Source organism: Nannobrachium achirus (genome assembly GCF_963921795.1).
Source record: "Nannobrachium achirus genome assembly, chromosome: 14".
Lineage (NCBI taxonomy): Eukaryota > Metazoa > Chordata > Actinopteri > Myctophiformes > Myctophidae > Nannobrachium > Nannobrachium achirus.
Window position 1 is genome coordinate 37,412,667 of NC_137821.1, and position 17,309 is coordinate 37,429,975.

Consider the following 17,309-nt stretch of genomic DNA (forward strand, 5'->3'; position numbering starts at 1 on the left):
CCAGTCCAGAACGGCCATAATGGCCTTGAGGAACGGTGAATTTGACACTACTTAATCATAAAAAGAAGAGAGAGAGAGAGACCGAGAGAGACAGAGAGAGCAAGAAAGAGAGACATTGGAAGAGGGATGGAGACACTATACTTTACGCGCAGAATAAGAATCTGACCTTTGCATTTACCCTTCCTAACTATTATGGGCCATTAACTCATCTGAAGCCGATCCCGCGATACCTCGCGAAATATTAAAAGGTGCCTAGAGTGCCGATCCCGCGATGTCGCGCGAAATATACTGTATATACGGTAAAGCTGGCAATGGCTACGTACCGTCCGTTGAAAAGTGCTGGCACGGGTGGACTCGCCGATTCATCATCATCGCGCATCCACGTGCACACAATAGTAATCCCATAACATGGAAGCCAACGGTCTTTCTCATCTTTATAGTCCATTTTCTCCAAAAAATACTTTTGATGCCAAGGATGGCATTGGATTCTCGCTAAAATAGCAAAAGTATAAAGGGATGCATCTTCCACCCCTGTTTACATTTCGACCAGAACTACTTCCGGGTGAATCGTAAAGATCGTCAAGTAGGAATTGTGAGCTCGATCTACTTCCGGCCTTCAAAATAAGAGAGACGGACGGAGCAGTTGGCCGGCACTCTGGACATTTAACCCTTTCATGTCTGGAGCAGCAAATGGGTTATTCTACCACTTTTTCGAGTCACGTGTTCAAATACTGGATTCTGATTGGCTAAATTCCGGAGGTTATGACAGAACAACTGCCGCAAAGTTGTGTGAGGACTTGTCCGAGATCAATGCGCCTCAGTGTACATCCGGGGACTTCAGGAGGTAGTCGGAACACCTTTCCCCCAACCAACAAATGACCGTGGCAACGGTCCTATGTTTACTAATGTGCATGCTATAGTCGCCGATTTATTTGGATCCAATGCAATCCGCCAACTTTAAAGCCCCTTTTCTCTGAACCTATGCCTTTCTGGAAGCGAACAGCCTCTATTTACGGCCGGAACGGTACTTCTAACTGACGTTAGCTTAGCTGTAAGCTAGACGCATGGATTAGTATGGAGTTGGCGCCATCTGTTGGTGAGTAGAAGATGTTGTTGGTGGAACTATCTGCTGTCTCGCGGAAGTTTTATAGGCAATAATGATTGTAACTTAAGATCCTTGCAAGTTACAACTATGTGTTTTCTTTCATGTATAAGGGAAAAAGTGGTAGAAAAGCTATTTACCACTCGGGGTCGGACATTATGCTCTGATAATGTCCTGTGTGAGGGTGTTATCGGACTCGGCTTTGCCTCGTCCGATCACCCCCTCACACAGGACATTATCAGAGCATAATGTCCTCTCACTCGGGGTAAATTGCTTACATACAGCACGCAGGGAGCAGTTATAGGGCTTAAGCAATCTGGGAAATCATTCTGTAAAAAAAGGAAGGAAAAAATGGTAGAATCTTTCTCCTTTGTTATGCCTCTGGGGGCACCACCTGCTTTTTGTGTAGAGACAGGAACTGGGTTTGTCTCCTCCCCTTTCTTAGACCAGTGGTCCTCAAACTTTTCAGCCGGGGACCCCCAAAATAATCATATTTGAACTGGGGACCCCTCACCCTGAAGTGCACTAAGAGTTGAGCTACATTACAACACGGTTGTATTGTGAAAATAGCAGATCTACATGCTGACAACGCCTAGTGGGAGAAATATGTGAAAAAGGTGTTCACTTCCGGCAGAAAGCGTGAAAATTTGCACCTAGGGGTATTTTTGTGCGCTGAATTCAAAAATTGACGGTCCCAAGCACTTTTCTCAAATTCACTTTTCTCTAATTCACTTACCATAGGGTTAGGGTTAGGAAAAAAAGACCCCCCAAAAATCTTCTTTAACACGTTGCAAGCCGCGGCAGAACCCTCTGAACAGAGGTAGCGCCGAAGAAATAAGCCATTTATTTACAAACATGTTTTAAAAAAACAAAGCCCACATGATAACAACACGTACTGGAGTGCTCGACACAGCGTACATATTCATCCTGCAGAGGTCGGCGATCTTACTTTGGCGAGGCGGAGGGGAGATCAATTCCATTCGTTTACGTGCGGCGAAGCAGGGAAAGGAGCGATAGAGAAGCGGCGCCCGAACGTGATTGAAACCGCGATCCACGAACAGAGACAAAGACCAGCCATCTTGTTTGAGCTTCTTGCTGAGTTTCAACACTGGGGAGAGGATGAGGCTCCTCCTGGCCAGCCATCCATCCAGAATGTGAGTCAACGGCGTGGCCTGCTGGATATTAGGAGTATCACACCCAGCACCAGAAAATGACTGTCAGAGCATATTAACCCTTTCAGATCGCTCCAAAAAGACACAGAGAAGAATTTCCGATGATTTTTTTTTTTTTTATTATAATTTATATCAAAAGTCCGGTAATAGACGTGTGGCTGATGGGACCCAGTAGGAAGTCCGAGGGAGTACGGCCAGGCTTAGAAGGTGTTAAGTAGCATGTGAGGGGTCTATCTAGGGGGTTTTCATGATTCTGAATCCATTCCAAGCATTTGTTTTGCACAAAAACATTCCTTGGGCAAGAAATGGACCCCACAAAACTATGGTTTAGTGATGAGTCATCACTTTTCACAGTTGTGTAGGGTCCATTTCTTGCCCAAGGAATGTTTTTCGTGCAAAACAAATGCTTGCAATGGATTCAGAATCATGAAAACCCCCTAGATAGACCCCTCACATGCTATTTAAAGAAGATTTTTGGGGGGGTCTTTTTTCCCTTATATGGTAAGTGAATTAGAGCCACCAGATCCCATGGGAAAAGTGCTTGGGACCGTCAATTTTTGAATTCGGCGCACAAAAATACCCCTAGGTGCAAATTTTCACGCTTTCTGCCGGAAGTGAACACATTAGCCTAATTTTGTTACATATTTCTTCCACTATAGTCGCAACGCCAGGCGTTGTGAGCATGTAGATCTGCTATTTTCACAGTTTTTCACAGTTTATTTTCACAGTTTCCTCTAATATTTGACAATTTGGCCAATGTTTAATTGCTGATTTTAGAGGTACTAGAAGCTCGGCCACCCGAGGTTCTCGAGATATGCAGATTACATACATATTCACAGAGATTTCTCGCATTTATTGTAAGATTAAAAAGTCCTTAAATTGTCACTTTAGAAATGTGCAGATACCCTCTATACACTGTATGTTGGCTTGTTTACTGTTGAGTGAGAAAACAAGTTGCAAATTTGGCAAAATAATAATTTGGCGACCCCCCTGGGGGTCCCGACCCACAGGTTGAGAACCACGGTCTTAGACAACTTCCTCTTGCTTCTGTGTTTCTTGCTACTAACGACAACGCTACGTGTTTAGAGCAGTGGTCTTGAGCGTTGAGGGGTTAAGAGCCTTGCTCGTGGACACTTCAACACAAGCGGTGACCTTCTCATTCCCAGATGGCATCTCTACCCACTCAAGTCAAGTCAAGTCACGTTTATTTATATAGCACATTTCATACGGCAAACACAGACTCAATGTGCTTCAAAAAAATAGAAATAACGGCAAGAAAATGCAAAGGTCAGCAATGACACAACGTGAACACAATGACATTGTGGTTGACACGCAAGAATGAATTAGAATAAAATGAAAAGTCCGGTTTTAAGATAACCAGTACTACACACTCTCACAACGCCTCGCGATGTGAGGCGTTGCGTTGTGAGCATGTAGATCGGCAATTTGTATTTGATATATATAATTATTATAATAATTATAATAATTATATATTTGACAATTTGTTTAATTTGTCATTTTAGAGGTATTAAAAAGTCCTTAAATTGGCACTTTAGAAATGTGAAGATACTCTCTATATGCTTAAACCTTATGTTGGTTTGTTTACAGTTGAGTGAGAAAACAATGTTTCACATTAAGTTAATCATCTGGGGACCCCCCAAAATAAAATAATTGGGGGGTCGTGTGTGATGTGATGACGTCATCAAACGATAAAGTCGACTTCAACTCAACTTTTTACTGAGTCGAGTCGACTTGCAAAAATCCCAAGTCGTTAATGCGCACACGTGACGTGATACAGTATATAGACATATGGAGAGACATCTGGTCACAGGAGCAAAAAGGAAGTGACTTCAGCCTCCTGGGCGCCATGGCAACTGCAGATGTTGACAAACAAATAGACAATGCATCATCATCGGACGCCGACTGTGTGTGTGCGTGTGCGCGCGTGTGTGTCTGTGTGTGAGTGTACGCGTGCGTGCGTGTGTGTCACAGGGGAGCATTGCCCCAGACACACAGTCAGGACACTTATGTAAGCCTTCCATACACTGTATGCCTGGCTGTCTGTCTGTCTGTCTCTCTCTAAGCGAGACAGACAGACAGATAGACAAGACACCGACACGCGTATGTGCGCACACACACACACACACACACACACACACACACACACACACACACACACACACACACACACACACACACACACACACACACACACACACACACACACACACACACACACACACACACACAGTTTTACAGGTTCAAACATTCATATGGTGCACTGCAGCATGGGATTGCTACAGGAAATGTGTGTGTGTGTGTGTGTGTGTGTGTGTGTGTGTGTGTGTGTGTGTGTGTGTGTGTGTGTGTGTGTGTGTGTGTGTGTGTGTGTGTGTGTGTGTGTGTGTGTGTGTGTGTGTGTGTGTGGGCGTGTGTGGGCGTGCGTGCATACGAGCGAGCGAGCGCGTGTTTCTGCTGCAGCCAATTACAATTCCCAGTGAGGAGGGTGTTGTGGAGTGCAGCTCAGGCTGACTGCAGGTCAGGTAACCGGCTTGTGCTGTGTGTTAGCACAGCTTGTATACACACACAACTGACTGGGGATCAGTTAAATGACTTGTACACTCAGTGTTACCACAGCTTGTATACAGACTACTAGGGCATTCACCAAATATTCGAATATTCGAATATCAAAGTCACTATTCGACGTTGTTCACCGAAGTCGAATAATCGCTTATCTTATTTTTTGTATTGTTTTCTCTTTAAAAAATGTATAGTTTTGCCCCTGGTGGATGAATTTGATAATCCTCTATACCAGGGGTTCTCAAACCTTTTTAGGCTGTGACCCCCAAAATAAACATATTTGAACAGGGGACCCCCCAACCTGACAAGCACTTGGAATTGTAGGTATTACATTTAATGTGACTTGGTTCCGCAGATAAATATTGTGAAAATAGCAGATCTACATGCTCACAACGCCTCGCGTTGCGAGGCGTTGTGAGCATGTAGATCTGCTATTTTCACAATGTTCGCCTCTTGCTGACTTAATATTTGACAGTTTGGCCAGTCCTGTCGAATATTCGACTATTCGAATACTTTGAGGTCGAATAATTCGAATACTAAAATTCACTATTCGTGAATGCCCTAATACAGACACAACTAACTGGAGATCAGTTAAATGACTTGTACACTCAGTGTTACCGTAGCTTACATACAGACACAACTGATGGGGGATCAGCTATTAAATGACTTGTACTGTGTGTTTCTATACCCCCACTAACAGACAAACTGACAGCAGGTTTAAGGGCAGTCCAAGATTTCGTTCAAAATGTCCTTTTCGACCATAAAATGAAAAACATTCGACCGAATGAGAGTTCGAAAATGTGCACGTCGAGTAGAATAGAATAGAATAGAGGAAAATCATTCAATAAAACTATCTATCAAGGAGAGATAAGGTAGAATAAAACACAAAACGGATTAGAGGAGCGAATAGAGCAGAATCAAATCAAATCTGCTCCTCTCACCACTGACCTCTCTGTCTCTCTCTGATGATCCACCCCTGCCTTCACTTTACATAACATCTTTCTGTCTCTCTCTGCACGTCCCTCTATCCCTCGTCTCCACACCTCTCTCTCCTCCACAACCCCATCAGTCTGTGCCTCTCTTCCCCACCTCCTCCCATTAAAACTGGGGAAAACGTCGGTGTCATTTTAGATTTGAGCTAAATATACGTAGAAAACGTGTGTTTTTCGGGTCAAACCGAGGTTCGCAAAGATAGCAGACATACAAGCTTGATTTTAACCTGTTAAGACCTGGAATTATTTAACGCTTTGACTATTGAAAAATAGCAGATATACAAGCACCGAGTGCTGCGCTGCGAGCTTGTAGATCTGCTATTTTTGAAAGATCTTGATTTTTTTTGCAAATCTTTGAATATATGTTTTTCAAAGCAAACTTTTTTTTAACTCAAACCTCTGCTTCTCCCTGGAACAACATATTCTGAGATGGGGGTCCGCAGTCAAATACATCTAATGTTGCGGGTCCTTGACGTGAAAAAGGTTTGAGAACCACTGATTTAGAAGAAGGATTTAGAAGCCTGATCCATATGATTTGGTGCGGGGGTCTTCAACGTTTTCAGGCCAAGGACCCCTTTAGCTGAGAGAGAGAGATGAAGCAGGGACCCCCACAACCTGTTCATAGATATAGTTTCATTGTTTGACAGCACGATGAACAGTGTATTCAAGTCTGCTCTTTTCCCCCTCCAAAGCTCTTTGCCGAAAATAGCCGATCTACAAGCTCAGCTGCTATTTTTGGCTAAAGTTCTCAGAATATGGACCATAGGGTTCAAGTGGTTAATATAAAAAAGGGGGAAAAAATAGTTCCTATCACACAAAGATTTGGAGGACCCCCTGTAGTAACTCTGAGGACCCCCTAGGGGTCCTGGACTCCCTGTTGAAGACCCCTGCTTTAGTGCGTCCCTGACACAAGCAAGCTTGAAAACTGCCGATTTTAGAGAATCAGCCTGAGGTCTTTATGGGTTCTAATACCTGACCTGACACTTGTTTGCTACCAGGTTCATGCACACAAACTGACACACTCTCCACTTCCATCCATCCATCCATCAGTCCCTGCGGCTACCCCTCCATCCCCCTGTCCTCCTCTCTATGTCTTCCTTGCATCCTTTTCCACCCCTCCGTCTGTCAGCATCTCTCCATCATGGGAGAGCTGCAACAGCCGGAGGTGGAAAAATGATACAAGGCAGAGAGAGAGAGAGAGAGAGAGAGAGAGAGAGAGAGAGAGAGAGAGAGAGAGAGAGAGAGAAGAGAGTCTCCCACCAGTGGCGGAAAGTAACTAATTACATGTACTGTACGTTACTTTCCATGTTACATTTAAGTAAATTAATTTTGAGGATTTTTTTATTTCCTTTCCGATACTTTAACTTCTACGCTGTTACATATCAGAGGCAAATATTGTACTTTTACAATTGTTTGAAAACTACCAGCTACAAGCTCACAGCACATCTCATTGCGAAATATTTTCGAAATATTTGTATACGTGTTATACGTGAACCGGTATATACTGTGTACATGTATGGTGAAATAAGTAAATATGTGATGCCGATACTTTTGTACTTTTTCTTTTACTAAGTACATTTTAAATACAGGACATTTACTTAACAGAGTAAATCTATAGTTGCAATATTGATACTTTTACTTAAGTAAAACATGCAAATACTTCTTCCATCCAGGTCTCATGTTATATACCTTCGTTGTCGGGTGGAAACCTTGTATGTCCAAAACCTTCCTTTTTTGTCATTATTTAAAAAAATGATTTTAAATAGTGAAAACAGACGATCTACAAGCACACAACGCCTTGCATCGCGAGGCGTTGTGTGCTTGTAGATCTGCTGTTTTCACTAGTTTTGTGCGACAGTCTTGTATGATGAAGCAGGGCTTTACTTTACGAAAAAACGTACACATTTGAAACTTGGAGATACAAGGTTTCTGCCCGACAGCGACGATCTACCCGTTTCTTTCTGTTCATTGTCATTCTCACTCTCTCTCTCGCTTGTCACGGACCGGTAAGAACTCTCCCGTCCTCTCCGACCGCTCCAATAAATCCCTCGCCCTCGCTTTCGCTCCATTTTCTTCTCTGCTAAAAAAGCTTTTTCATTCTCTCTGTTCACCCTCTCTCGCCCCTCTTGTTAAATCTCTCTCTCTCTTTCTCTCTCTCTCTCTCTCTCTGGCCTCCTCGATATATTTCTCATCCACCACCCTCCTCATACTCCATTCTTCTCTCACTCAGTTGTTGTCGGTTCTCAACCTGTGGGTCGGGACCCCCAGGGGGGTCCCCAAATTATTTTGGGGGGAAATTGTGAAAATAGCCGATCTGCATGCTCACAATGCCTCGCATTGCGAGGCGTTGTGAGCATGTAGATCTGCTTTTTTCACAATAGAATCATGTTATATAACATGTAATGCCTCAACTCTTAGTGCTTGTAGGGTGGGAGCAGAGCATACGAGCGGAGTGGAGCGCGAGCGGCGCGGGCCGTTTTTGACGTGAGCGTGAGCGAGCGACTTTTCAAATGGGTCTGAGCGGCTTCGGAGCGAGGATTTTCCTCCGCTCCTTGGAGCGCCGACCTCCTGCGCTCCTAGCCGATCCTGTTGGGGCCGCGCGCCACATGTTGCCAACAAACAGACTCTCGGATAGTCCGTGGCAGCGCGCAGCCATAATGTCGCGTAGAGGAGAGGAGACAGAGAATTCCCTTATCTGTATCTATATCATCCACACAAGTAGGCTAGGCTATGTTATAATAAGTAGCCTACCTTGTGTCAGTTAAGCCAGTCAAAGGATACGATTTGAAATGCAAGTGAGACCGATTTGGCTGAATGAAAAACACACGCCACGAGTCGCCTCCCTCTCTCGGTTGTGGTGATTAGCCTAATCAATAACGAACAGGATTTAATATTGCCCGTCTTAAAATACAATGCCTTAGATTGCCTAGACAGATCTCCATCAAGCCGAGGCTCACATTACCGCAGGCGTTTGTGTTGGGAACACACTGGCGAAGACGAAAGTGTTTCATGGTAGCAAACTTTATTTTTTTCCCCTTTTTTTTGCTGCTTTTTGACGACCCTGAGCGGAGCGCGGAGTGCGCGGTGAGCGAGCGATGCGCGCGCGGGGGGGCGACATGAGCGAAGAGTGAACGGTACCATAGACCCCTGGAGCGTGGAGCGGCTTTCCGTCACCCTCCACTCCGCTCGTGTGCTCTGGGTGGGAGGTCCCCAGTTAAAATATGGTTATTTTGGGGGTCGCGGCCTGAAAAGGTTGAGGACCACCGGTGTAAAGTAACTAAGCACGTTTACAATTTTGAGGCCTTGTTTTACTTTAGCAGAATATTTCCAATTTTCTAGGCAATATTGTACCTTTTACTCGACAAAAATCATTTGGGTTACTACTAGTTACTTTGTAGATTCAGATTATTATTATTACAAAACATACACAGCCTTATATGTACTTATACTGTATATTACTAAATACTAAGACTAATACTACATTTGTAACCTAAATCGTAGCAATTGTGACTCGTTGTGAGCTTGCAGATTTGCTATTTTCAAATGATTTCTATACATATTGAACTTGTGAAATGGGCCATTCTGCACAATGAGTACTTTTACTTTTGTTACTGAAAGTATATTTTGATGCCAATAAAACTTTTGTACTTTTAAGTTAATCTATCTATAAATGCGAGAAGTCTCTGCGTGCGTGCGTGTCTGTCTGTATGTAATCCGCGTATCTCGAGAAACGTTCGTCCCACCAGCTTCAGATTCGGCGCGCGCGTTCCCCGCCGCGGCACGGCGTGCAGTGCCGGGCCTCGACCCGACCCGACGCGCGGTTTTCCGAAACCGGCGCAAAACGTACAAAAAAGAGAGAACTTCTTCCATCGCTGCTCTTGCTTCCGACGCTCTAAGGTCCTTATCTTTTCCGTCTGTCTGTCTGTCTGTCTGTCTGTCTGTCTGTCTGTCTGTGTAATCAGCCCCTCACCTGTTCGTAATTCAAATCCACTTCAACTCATTGATCTTCACAGAGAGAACAATGTTGTGGCTCAGAGAGACTAGTTTAGCAGATCAACAGTGAAACGCTACCATCTGTCCAAACAACAACACTCCTTCATTCACTTGGGTCCGTGTTTACAATCTGCAGTGTGGGAGGATGTGACAGTCTAACAAGCACAAGCTGATTGCAATGTAACAGTTATTCAACATTTATAAGATAATTATGGATTTTTGTGTATATCTGTATCTGTGTGTGTGTGTGGTGTGAGTGTGTAAAATATCAATTATAAAATGTATGAGGATGAATCCACAGGAAGATGTGCAGTAAGATGTTTGAAAAGCAATAAACTGTGGGTTTTCCAGTCTGCACACTGGAAATGCTGCAAAAAGCTCAGCTGTATTTTATTTAGAGATGCTCCGATTGCGGGGGGCCGATACCGATCACCGATCAACTGGAATCAGTATCTGCCGATACCGATATTCCCGATCACGGCGTCAAATGCATACATTATTCTATTTATTGTGTTACTGTATACTGGATTCTTCTTACAAAACATTGATGCAACGCATATTGAGGAATACAGGGAACTTCCGACAGAATCCAATAGAAATAACATTTGGGGCAACCGGGTAAGCATCTTATACATGTATTCACAGAGAAGTGCGGCCTTTACTGATGAAAGTGCGGGATGCACTGGGGGGCACTAGCCAAGACTATCACAGATATGAAAGCAAAAGTCAGACTTGATCAAATACATCTACGATAGTCTTGATCCAAGGCTCCTTCCTTCAGTGATACTGCTCGTCTGCTCCTCGTCTTGCACGTGGTGGACGGACGTGCGTGCCAAGCACTATCGTCTTCACACGCTAGATACGTACACTAGTGCATGTGAAGAAAGCATCCGGTCAAAGGTGAAGCAGGTATAAAGGCATACGGGTTTGTAATGCGCGACACGGCTCAGGCTCAGCTGCCCGTCCAGCAGCCCTGATGGCCTGCATAGGCCGGCTGTGGGAGAGTGTCCCTTATTCCTGCTTTGTAGTGCTTTTTAATCCATTTTGGTCTAGAATTATTGAATGCTTTAACTATTGAAAAATAGCAGATATACAAGCTCACAGCGCGGCACCGAGTGCCGCGCTGTGAGCTTGTAGATCTGCTATTTTTGAAAAAGTCGTGAAAATTTTGTGAAAATCTTTGAATATCTCATTTTTAAAGTGAACATTTGTAACTCAAATATTTGCTTCTGGGGGGTCCCTGATACAAAATATTTTCAGACGGGGGTCAGCGGCCAAATACATATCATTATTGGGGGTCCTTGACATGAAAGAGTTTGAGGACCACTGACGTAGAAACGTGTTTTTAAAAACAAACCTTAGAAGGATTTAGAAGACACTAGAATCGGGTCAAAATTCAAATGCTCGCGATTTTTCAAAAATAGCAGATCTACAAGCTCGGAGTGTGGCACTCGATGCCGCGCTGTGAGCTTGTATATCTGCTATTTTTTTTACTAGTTAAAGCATAAAATATTGCGTAATAACACGTCCTCGGCCTAAACGGTTTAATGCCGCGGCCGGGGTCGCCTCAAGCCTGACAGTAGCAGCGTGAACAGAATGTGGCCGGGTGATAATCCGCTTTACCTTGCTTTACACACTGGCCTGCCGTATAATGTGCTGAAGCAGGGAGGCAGGGGAGGCTCGCCACCGACAATGCGCTGCATGCAGTGGCGTAAAGTAACTTAACTGAGTGCATTGACTCAAATACTGTACTTACTTTTGGATTATTTCCTGCTATTTTCAAAATATATTTTAGACATTTTATATAGGCTATTTGAAAACTTGTGAAACGGGACATTCTGCATAATGAGTGCCTTCTACTTTGGGCTTTTTAACTACATTGTGATAACAATACTTTTGTACTTGTACATTCTGGTACCAATACTTTTGTACTTTTATGCAAGTAGATTTTGAATACCAAACATTTACTTTGCATTAACTCTACATTGCAGGATCGATACTTTTACTTAAGTAAAGAATGTGAGTACTTTTTCCACCACTGGCTGCATCTGCCACCCCCCCCCCCCCCCCCCCCCCCCCCCCCCCTCTGCAGCAGGGAGGGGCATTCCAGGGCAGTCAGTGCAGCAGCTCCCATTACCAGTAACCTTGTGTTACCAGGCTTACCACGGAGGAGAGCCTGGTATTCCTTCTAAAACTAGCCGCGTGATCCGCTAATTGACTTGTAGTCGCGCTACGAGTTAGAATAAAAGATGGACATACCAAAGTATTATTATACCAAGATGAAATGAAACGATCATACCAAACTAAACACATTTTAAACAATAGGGGAATCATTTCGGAGGTGCACGTCGCCTGAGGTTCTGGTCATTGGTTCCGGCCGCCTGATGACGTAAAGTTATTTTCTCTCTGAGCGGATCAGAGACCCGAAAATGTTATTGATCCCAGGCTACATTACCAGACAGCGGTGTGCGTGGATTGAAGCAAAAATAGAATGTCACAACAGAATGTTTGACCAAGTCGTCTACAAGCTCTCAATGCGTCGCAGACTGTTTTAGCCAAATGACTGAAATTAGCAGTGGCGACTGAGAAGTTTAACCCATGGAGGCAGTCGTCTCTAGGATGCTCTCGTTGGTGCTGTAGAACATCCTGAGGATATGCAGGGGGCTCAACCATGGCAAAATCTCGATATAACGAGGTCCCGTTGTGTCGAGGTCCCAGTAGTCCGGTTAGGGTTAGGGTTAGGTTTAGGGTTTAAGCTTAGGGTTAGCATTCACCAGGTTAGCATTGACCAGTATCGGCAGGTTTAGCATTCACCAGCGTCTGCAGGTTAGCATTCACCAGTGTCGGCAGGTTAGCATTCACCAGCGTCGGCAGGTTAGCATTCACCAGCGTCGGCAGGTTAGCATTCACCAGCGTCGGCAGGTTAGCATTCACCAGTGTCAGCAGGTTAGCCTCTGACTACTGGGACCTCAAAGCAACGGGACCTAATAGCGCTACGCGCCCCTCAAGCTTGAAGAATTTCTTCAGCGCCCTTAAGGCTTTGCAGCAGTTGCTGGCTACCTTTTCACCACATGTGTGGCTTTTAGGTTGTGTTTTCTTTCTTGCCATGGAGAACAAACACGGTTCTATCCACTCCTCCATAGTGAGGTGAAGGTTAAAGAAACATGTTCCGTTCTTCAGAGTACAGAAGTCGTTTAAGTCGGCTGCCTGTGCCAGACTGTGTTCATATTGTATATATTTTTTCTCCTCCGTTTGGGATTAGACACAATTCTCTCCCTTCCTATCGCTCTCTTCTCTCTCTTTCTTGATGCAGTGCTCCCATCTACAGTATTTGCCCTCGCGCTCATTATGTCTTTATTATGAAATGCCCCCAGGCCTCACTTCCGACCCCTTCATTGACACACACACACACACACACACACACACACACACACACACACACACACACACACACACACGTGTGTGTGTTTGTGCACGCACAAGCAGCCACCTTTTGCACCACATACGTTGCAGCACGCACATACGCGCGCACACGCACGCAGTCCTCACCATGAGGACCCGACGCGTCCTGTGAGGCAGCCGGTTCTTGCCCGCCAGTGGGATTACGATAATACATAATCTAACATATCAGGCACGGTTCAAATCCTTGTGACGGCGGTTAGAGCGTCTGAGGCACAGCGCAGGGATGAAGTCCTCTGTGGTCGTCCTTGTTGATTTTTGCCATTGAGTGCGGCAAAACCCCCACTCTTTTGGCAGAGGAAAGATTCCCGCCATACGGAAAATAAAACCCCCGAAAATGAGCTGTGGCAAAGGGGTGACGCTTCCCATCTGGATCTCTCCAGGCAAACAAACACTCTCCAGGCAAACAAAGCATGCATGCGCGCGCGCACACACACGCACACGCACACACACACACACAGTTTGTATCACTATCCTTGTGAGGACATCCACAATTCAGTAATTCCGTTTTAATCCATTTTGCCATTCTTTAACCGTAAGCCTAGAGCTGAAAAATAGCAGATCTACAAGCGTACAGATCTGCAATTTTTCCGGACCTGACTCAACTCTATTAAATCACGTTTACTCTAATTCCAACCCCAAAAACCTTAGGTCTAAAATGACAAACCTTAACACTAACGACCTGAATCTTTTTTCCAATCGTAAATGTATCTTGTACCCACGTACTTGTAAGGACGTTTGGTCCTCACAGTATAGTAATATAAACACACACACACACACACACACACACACACACACACACACACACACACACACACACACACACACACACACACACACACACACACACACACACACACACACACACACACACTATGCTAATGCACTACATTTCAGCGCCACAGTAGCCTATGCCACAAGCCAGCATGTGGTGGAGCGGTGTGTGTCAGCGTGCATGATTCTTTTTTGTCACGGCTTTCTGTCAAGCCCCACCCTGGCAGCGCGTGATTGACCTGCTGCAGTCCAAGGCACTACAGTCCCTTTGAGCCACATTGTCGCTATGTGTACAAGTTATCTTTTAGACAACCCAACTCTACCCCTAACCCTAAACAGAACCCCCATGGGGTAGTGCAAGAAAGAGTGGCACGACCAGGATGCGAACTCCGGTCCCATGGGTTGGAATACTAGAGACCAATCCACCAAGCCACCGAGGCAGACGCAGAGAACGGCATTCTGTAGTGGAGGAAAAGCCTTGCGTAGGGGAGGGGCCTCGCGAGGCTGCCATTCAAATGACGCCTGGCCAATCACAGCGCGTCTTTTCCGGGACTTGCGCGCATGCCGTTACCTTTAGATATCACGCTGTCAGCGTCAAACAGGTAGCGTTTATGCTCAGCTTAGAAATGAAAGTCCTCGTCTCTGCTGTGGTGCACGGCCAGTTCAACAGTACCATATGGTGCATGTCAAGCCTGGAAACTAGACAAATCTGCCAGTGGAAAATACATCAAATCCCTCCGCAGGTTTCTACCATAGACTATAAAAAGAATGGACAACGTGACGCCAGTGGTTTCTACAGACCGTAAAAATGAAGCCTCTTTTAGAGGGATTTCATTCAAATCTTCTCATTTTAAATGCTATTGGCTGGACCAGTAGAAAGCCTAGAAACATACCATACTTTATCATACATTTTAAAATGAACAGGACTAAATGGTCATGTAGAATCTCTCTCTCTCTCTCTCTCTCTCTCTCTCTCTCAAATGGAACCTTTTGTCCACTCTCAGAGCTACACACCTGTAAGGGGCCATTTGGAAGCCCCCAAGAAACCGCCAGGGGCCCCACTTTGAGCCAACTGGTTTAGCAGAGTGAGCTGACATGCACATTATCAGCACCTTGACTCTTGTTTGACCAGAATGGAACAGAACTTTCATTAGCATCATTGATAACACCTGTGAAGGAAGTAAGGAAAAGGCCCACTTTCTTTCCAATATGGCTGCTGTGCATAAAGGCGTATAATTGCCAAAAGAAGAGTAGAAGAGTAGTCACCAGCTTAATCTTCCAGTGTTTTTTTTCCCCCAGTGTAAATCCTACCTCTTTCTGGTGGTACTTTATGGCCAGTTTGAGCTTGGCCAGGTCGTGACACTGCCTGGGGTCCAGCTCCTCGCTCTGGTCAGTGTCTCGGTGGTTCAGGATGGTCTCCAGCTCTCGGGAGCTCCTGGCCTGGTCCAGCAGGTCCTTGGCAAACAGCTTGCACTGCTGGGAGAGCTCCTCGTACTCCTGGCGGAACTCGTTCTCCACCTGGAGACCCAAAAAAGCCACAAGTAATGAGCAAGTGTTCCAGGCCCAAAATTATTTGCGTGCAGAGAATGTTAGAGAGGCAGGGACCGAAATTTCTAAAAGGGCCTTTTGGTGAAAACATCGAAAATAGCAGACCTCCAAGCTCACAACGCTTTGCAGCGTGACGCGTTGTGAGCTCGGAGGTCGGCTATTTTCGGTGCTTGATACCACACTGAACTAAGCATAATCAAGTCAATACTGGAGACGAGAGTATTGAATGCTGCCTTCAGGTATGGCATGTCTCATCAGCTTGTCTCATCGGTCCACATGCACAATTGGACATATCAATCTTTATGTTAGGGATAATGCACGGTCCAGATAATCCTGATATTACAGGTAGGTAGAACAGAAGACAGTGAAGTACTCCACAACGCAAATTGAAGTTGGCCTCTTGCTGGTTTAAAAAGGGACAGTTGGGATTTGGATATCAGCTTCACTGCCGGTGGGCAGCTGCCGAATCTGAAATGTCACACAACTGTCAAGAACACCGATACAATGGCAGACAAACACCCTAAATCCTCCAAATAAAGAAACAACATGCACCGACTAGTTTACATGCATTTCAGCCCAGAATGCAGAGAGATCCACAAATGTTTAAATGAATAAACTTCAGGCCGAGAGAAACGCGGCGCAGCAATCGCGATTTGTGCGCGCATTTGTCTCAATCGCCTAATGCACATTTAAATTAAAAAGGATGTGTGGCTGCACGGTGTTAAAAGCAGAGCTGAAGTCAACAAAGAGTAGTCTGGCATAAGCATCTTGAAGATCCCAAAGCTTATGCCAGACTACTCTTTGTTGACTTCAGCTCTGCTTTTAACACCGTGCAGCCACACATCCTTTTTAATAAACTGAAACAAATGTCTGTCAACCCATATATCATTAGATGGTATCACTCTTTTTTAACCAGCAGGACCCAACAGGTCAGAGTGAACCAGACAATATCACAGACCAGAGGAATAAGTACAGGTGTTCCTCAAGGTTGTGTGAGCAGTCCCTACTTATTTACGGCATACACTAATGACTGTATCAGCAGTCATCCTAGTGTTTCATATATTAAGTTCTCAGATGACACAGCCATTTTGGGTCTTATAGACGATAAGACAAGCACCTCTGTGTATGAGCAGGAGGTAAGCAGTTTTGTACAGTGGTGTGATGACCATCACCTCACTGTTAACACAAAAAAAACTGAAGAAATGGTTTTCGATCCAGGTCATGTGGGGGACCACACTCCATTACTAATAAACAATGTCAATATTGCTCAGGTCGATTCATACAAATACTTGGGTGTTCATATTGACAGCAAGTTATCCTGGGATGTCCATGTTAATCATGTGTGTACTAAGATCCAGCAGCGACTTCACTTTCTGCGTAGGCTCAGGGTGTTTGGTGTCCAGCAGAGAGTGATGTTGCTTTTCTATCATGCTGTGATCGAGAGTATTTTCCGTTATACAATTTGTGTGTGGTTTGGTAATTTGACTGTGAGGTCAAAAGCACAGATTAATAGACTAGCTCAGATTGCATTGAAGGTGATGGGTGTGAGGGAGCACCCCACCCTTCAAGCAATATTTGAGGAAAGTGTAGTTAAGAAAGCTAAGAGAATAATTGCTGACCCCTCTTATGTTCTGCATTCAGAATATGAACTGCTACCCTCGGGTAGACGTTATAGAGTCCCAGTTAAAA

The 17,309-nt window shown here is 44.8% G+C and overlaps 1 protein-coding gene across 1 annotated transcript in view; it reads right to left on the minus strand.

The window, feature by feature from the left end:
* trpc5a (transient receptor potential cation channel, subfamily C, member 5a) overlaps positions 1-17,309 on the minus strand; it is a gene marked incomplete at both ends in the record, with an annotated part of 89,464 nt that overhangs the window by 56,204 nt on the left and 15,951 nt on the right. Inside the window, one exon of the mRNA XM_080741579.1 lies at positions 15,384-15,590. Within this exon, the coding sequence (XP_080597705.1) occupies positions 15,384-15,590 (207 nt within the window). The remainder of the gene's footprint in view (positions 1-15,383; positions 15,591-17,309) is intronic.